Below are 6,000 nucleotides of genomic sequence, written 5' to 3' on the forward strand. Positions count from 1 at the left end.
AGTGAATCAGTGCAATGTAGTGCAATGAATATGTGCAAACTTTAAATGTGCAAATGTTAAATAGTGCAGTGATTGTGAGGAGTATAACTTACCAACGCAACTTAAAAACAACTAAATATCAACAGCATTTGATGCCGTTGTTGGAATTCAACATAACAGATATTGAATTTTGGCCATATGACATTGTGTGCCTACTGGGATGGTCCTAAGATATTTCCTGTTATACACTTTTAATTTCCATAGCTTCAAAGAATCCAAAAGGGTCCATATATTGATCAATTATACAGTGACAGCTGTTTTAACATTATGATATGATCGAATTGTATCTTGTTACAGTTATAAAACAGTATGACAACAAGCAGGAAATGTTCATGGGCCAATGACATAACCAAACAGATTCTCAGTTGAAAACTAATTGCAATTGCAATGCAGTTCTGATTATTTGGTTTCCCACTGGTCACTATTTGTAAGTAAATCTATAAAACCTAATTCAAACAACAGGATTCAACAATAGTATCTAAATGCAGACTTGGATTTGCAAGCTGAGACTGCATATCTCAGAGATGCAATGTCAGACACAATACACTCAATGGAGCTAGTGATGTCACTGTGAGGGTTGGGGTTAGGTATGCGCATGAAAAAGCATTGCATGCAGCTCAGATTGCAACTGCACCGAGTCTGCATTCAGACCCCTCTCAGATTCAAAGTGTTTATTGACATGTGCTCAAAGAGGAAATATGTTTTCCTGTACAATAAAATGATTTCTTGCTGTCCACAGTGAATGCCAAAACTAGTGCAAAAATATGTAAAAATAATAATAATTAAGACACACAATCATAATTAAATAATTCTTTGCTGCAGAAGCGGACGTAAACTGTAAATATAGCAGTGTATAGTAGTCAACATTTGAAGTGGATCAAAAAATTGTGTGTTGTTCAATAGTTTTAGACAATTTTTAGTCACTTCAAATGTTCGCTACTGTAGACTATGCACATTTGTAAGTGCAAGTGTGAAATATTAAAGAGGTGGCATGCAGTTTGTGTTTGGGAGGTCTCAGGATTAAATGCATGTGCTGAAACGACACGAAAAAATGTGTATGCTTGACATGTCTACAGTTTCAGCATTCTCATGGGACGCTATTTAAAAAATGCATGCAGGGTATTAATACTTTGCTTTATTGTGGTATTGTGTGCTCTGCCAAACGAACTGAATGCAGTAATTCAGAAAGATCCCTCATTTATTTCCTCCCCTGTTTCCTAGGTGATCAAGGCAATAGAGGAAGGCTACCGGTTGCCACCGCCCATGGAGTGTCCGCTGGCTTTGCATCAGCTCATGCTGGAGTGCTGGATGCGGGACCGCGCCGACAGGCCCAAATTCAGCCAGATTGTCAACATGCTGGACAAACTCATACGCAATCCTGCCACGCTCAAGAGGACGACAGGAGACGCCAGCAGGTGCGCATCCACACTAACAGACGGGGAGGTTTAGAGGAGATTTTGGCTTAAATTGTGTTTTACGTTTGTAGATGTTAATTTAATAGCTATTTTGTTCCTTTAATTAGCAGTTGGTTGTGGGGGTTTTTTAATTCTTCAGAGGATATTTTTAGTAAGGAAGCCACTTTTAATAGGTGTAATCTATACCCCTAAAGGTTACAGAATGTCGCTTTTTACATTTTTCCTCAATTAGTTTTTGTGCATTATGCAAATTCTGCATTAAATGGGTTAAAATTAGCTGAAATACATTATTCAAAATATATTCAAATGTTCTTTTGAAATGTTAATATTTATGTATTATGGTTTCACAAAAATATTAAGCAGTTTCTAATTGTTTTTTAGCATCAAATTAATATTTTATGGATTTCTGAAAGACCAGAATTCAGCTTTGTATCACAATTAAATCAAATTAAATCACAATTAAATCAAATCAAAATTGCCTTTGAATATATTTGCATATGATTATTTCTAATGATAACAAGAGAGGATCATTTTTAAAAAGGAAGCTACTTTTATTTGGTGTAATCTGTACTCCTAAAGGTTACACAATGCTGTTTTTTTACTGAATTCATTTTTGTATTTATATTTTATAAAGCATATACTACGGTTTCAATATATTTGAATACGATTATTTGAAGCTACAACAAGGTTTCATAATGTTACTATTTTTACTCTATTAAAAAGATGCATGAAAACAAACTCTGTGAGCAGAAATGACTTTTTCACTGAAACTTATGGAGGTTTATGTTCCGAAATGAATCTCAATTATGGTTTTGAATTAGCACAAATGCACAAAACATAATTTTATCTAGTTCCTCCATTAAATTTAGTAGATTTTGCTGTTGTTTCAGAAATCATATTTAGATGTTTATAATCTCTAACAGACGTTCATGTGTGTGTGAGTGAAAATATAAATATTTCCCAAATGATGTTTAACAGAGCAAAGAATTTTTCACAGTATTTCCTATGATATTTTTTCTTCTGGAGAAAGTTTTATTTGTTTTATTTCGGCTAGAATAAAAGCAGTTTTTAATTTTTTAAAAAACATTTTAAGGTCAAAATTATTAGCCCCCTTAAGCAATTTTTTTGAATTGTCTACAGAACAAACCATCGTTATTCAGTGATTTGCCTAATTACCCTAACTTGCCTAATTAACCTTGTTAAGCCTTTAAAATGTCACTTTAAGCTGAATACTAGTGTCTTGAAAAATATCTAGTCAAATATTATGTGCTGTCATCATGGCAGAAATTAAAGAATTTAGTTATTAGAAATTATTTATTTGTTAGAAATGGGTTGAAAAAACCTTATTTCCGTCAAACAGAAATTGGGGAAAAAAATATACAGGGCGGCTAATAATTCAGGAGGGCTAATAATTCTGACTTCAAATGTTTTAGCAAGTTTTTCACTCTATTCAAGTACTTTTTCATGTTGCCCTTAGGCCACACCCCTCAACAATTAACCACACCCCTTCAGAAGGCTCCGCCCCCTCTTTGGCTTCTGTGGACGAATGGCTGAAACTCATTGGACTAGAGCAATACAGAGAAAACTTCCACACCGCAGGCTACAGCAGCATAGAGAGCGTAATACCCATGAATCACGAGTGAGTATCACATTACACAACAGCACATTACACACCTACCTGTAAACACACGCCCTTGACGTGCTTCGAAATGACCCCAAAAAAACCCTATGCCGCTCTTTTACAGAGATCTGGTCAAAATGGGAATCTCATGCAGCGCACATCAGAGGAAGATCCTGAGCAGCGTGGAGGATTTGTTATCTGGAATGCATCACAGGCAAGACACTAAAGTTCCTGTCTGATCTGTGACGAGGAGTAAAAAAAACAATGCATCATGTTGGTCGACATGAATTACAAGAGGGACGGAGTATTTCACATCACTCTTGCACTTTAATGGAATATGAAAGGTATGGAGATCATAATGAATGAGCTAAACTGCACTTTTCTGGAGCGCTTTGTGCTTTTATGAGGAGTTTTTCTACTTCTCTGGGTGTCTGAGGATTTTGACGCTGGCCTTTGCCGACAATTAAAATGGCTTAATAGGATGGGATGAGATGTTTCTGACCCAAGCGGCGAGGCAGTGTTTTTTCGATGGGAGAACGTTTGGGAAGTGTCCTTCCTTCTGTAAGTAGAAAAAAGGTCAAACGTTTAAAAAGCAAGGGTAAAAATGAACCACAATGCTTTTCTCCTCAGGATTTTTTTCCCCAGGATGGCCGCTTGTCATCAGCAGGAAGGAATTGCTCCCCGTGGATCAGATCTGAACGTTAAATTCAAACAGATCTTTTGCCTCGGGAGATTTTCAGCCTTCGCAAACTAAACTAAAAGACCTTTCGGTGTGTTTGTTTTATGAAGGCCAGATGGAGCTTTCAGAGGCAGTGCTGAATGGAAAATCATATTGCTTTATTTGTTGGGGAGAAAAAGAGAAGTAATGAAATAAAGGGAGTGAGGAGATAGATCCAGATAAGATTTAGTCTTAAGTTACTCATGTTCTGTGTATTCAGTCTTTGCATTTTTGAAGTAGCAAAGTAAATGACTTAATCTGACGGCTCTTCCTTGTTTCTTTCTGTCTTGTTTTTATTCCCTCAGTTTGATTTCATTTACAGCACCTCCATGTCAAAATGTACTTTTTGAATACCATTGATTCTATGACAGGAAATCATCTACACTACCTTACAAACGTTTTGTCTTCGATCTCAGTTGTAAGAGCAACAAATAATAACTTGACTTCTAGTAAATCATTTGGAAAAGTGGCAGAAGGTAGGATTTTCCAATGAATCATTCTGCATCTCAATCATCACAAATACAGCAGAAGATCTACTGGACCCAAGATTCTCATAGAAATCAGTCAAGTTTGGTGAAGGAAAAATCATGGTTTGGGGTTATATTCAGTATGGGGGCGTGTGAGAGATCTGCAGAGGGGATGGCAACATCAACAGCCTGAGATATCAAGACATTTGTGCTGCCCATTACATTACAAACCACAGGAGAGGGCAAATTCTTCAGCGCTCCTCATACTTCAGCCTCCACATCAAAGTTCCTGAAAGCAAAAAAGGTCAATGTGCTCCAGGATTGGCCAGCCCAGTCACCAGACATAAACATTATTGAGTGTGTCTGGGGTGAAATGGAGGAGGCATTGAAGATGAATCCAAAATATCTTGATGAACTCTGGGAGTCCTGCAAGAACGCTTTCTTTGCCATTTCAGATGACTTTATTATTATTTATTTATTTATTTTTGTGGAGTCTCAATATCAACAATATCAATAATTTACATTTTTTTAACAATAACTAAGGGTAAACAAGAACAATTGAAAACCCTCAGTCCCCCATCCCACCCCCAAGGAGAATTAAAAAGAAAAAAATAACCTGCACACAACAACATTAGCACCTACATGAGTTGTCAAAGCAATGAAATAAATATACATAAAATATAAATAACACAATCACAGATTAATAAAAAGGGCAGAGATCTTTCTTAAAAAATAAATAAATAAACAAAAAATATAAATCAGCGAAGAGTTGTGTTGTATTCTTGACTAAATTAATTAGAGGATCCCAGTTGTTATAGATTTTTTCAGTGGAACCTCTTATTGTAAACCTAATTTTTTCAATATATAGAAAAGACATCAAATCTTCTAACCATAATACAGTGGGAGGAGGTTTAGAAGACTTCCAGTCTAATAAAATCCATCTCCTGGCTATAAGTGACGCAAAGGCTAGAACATTAGCATTCTTATTTTCAGATGACTTTATTAATAAGTGATTCGAGTCATTGCAGAGATGTATGGATGCAGTCCTCCAAGATCATGGGAGTCATACCAATATTCATTCTGTTTCCACTGCAGCATGACTTTATATTCTATACTGGACATTATTTCTGTTAAGTGACAAGACTTTTGTCTAAGCAAAGTCAGACCTTACTGTCCTAATTAAATAATTAAAACTCAAGGCATGATCAGATTTTATTGTGGTAAAATAAGCATAGTCTAGAGGCCTTTGTCTTTCATATAAGCCACTTCTGACACCAAATGATCAACTAGAAGTCAAGTTATTATTTGTTGCTTCTCCTTGTCAGGTAGTGTATACATAATTAAATCTGTGTAATTTGATAAAGAGTTTGGAACTGCTGAATGAATCGAATCATTATATTTTTAAAACCTTTTTTCACTGTACATAATCTAGGCTTTTGTATGTACATAAGATAGTTATTATTATTTGTTTATCTTCTTGATGTACATAATACCATCAGTCATTTCCATGTACAGTTTCCTTTATTTTTGTTCTTTTTTTATTTACATGTGCAAGAAGATGTTAATGGAATGTAATAAGTGAGTATAATATTCATCATGGCAGTGCATTTAACATTGTAAAACAGCAGTGGCTTGGTAACAGGTTGAAGAGTCTTTTAATTTCTGTATTTCCATCTTTAGGTGCACCTAACTTATGAGCTTTATTTATGATCTTTTGTATCTAGTTCTAAAAATAAACTG

At 35.4% G+C, this 6,000-nt stretch overlaps 1 protein-coding gene across 1 annotated transcript in view; it reads left to right on the forward strand.

The window, feature by feature from the left end:
- epha4l (eph receptor A4, like) overlaps positions 1 to 5,453 on the forward strand; it is a 100,267-nt gene extending 94,814 nt beyond the window's left edge. Inside the window, exons 15-17 of the mRNA XM_056473947.1 lie at positions 1,261 to 1,454; positions 2,932 to 3,093; positions 3,200 to 5,453. Of these exons, the coding sequence (XP_056329922.1) occupies positions 1,261 to 1,454; positions 2,932 to 3,093; positions 3,200 to 3,314 (471 nt within the window). The 3' untranslated portion in view covers positions 3,315 to 5,453. The remainder of the gene's footprint in view (positions 1 to 1,260; positions 1,455 to 2,931; positions 3,094 to 3,199) is intronic.
- The last annotated feature ends 547 nt before the right edge of the window (positions 5,454 to 6,000 follow it).

This window comes from Danio aesculapii, chromosome 15, assembly GCF_903798145.1.
Source record: "Danio aesculapii chromosome 15, fDanAes4.1, whole genome shotgun sequence".
Classification (NCBI taxonomy): domain Eukaryota; kingdom Metazoa; phylum Chordata; class Actinopteri; order Cypriniformes; family Danionidae; genus Danio; species Danio aesculapii.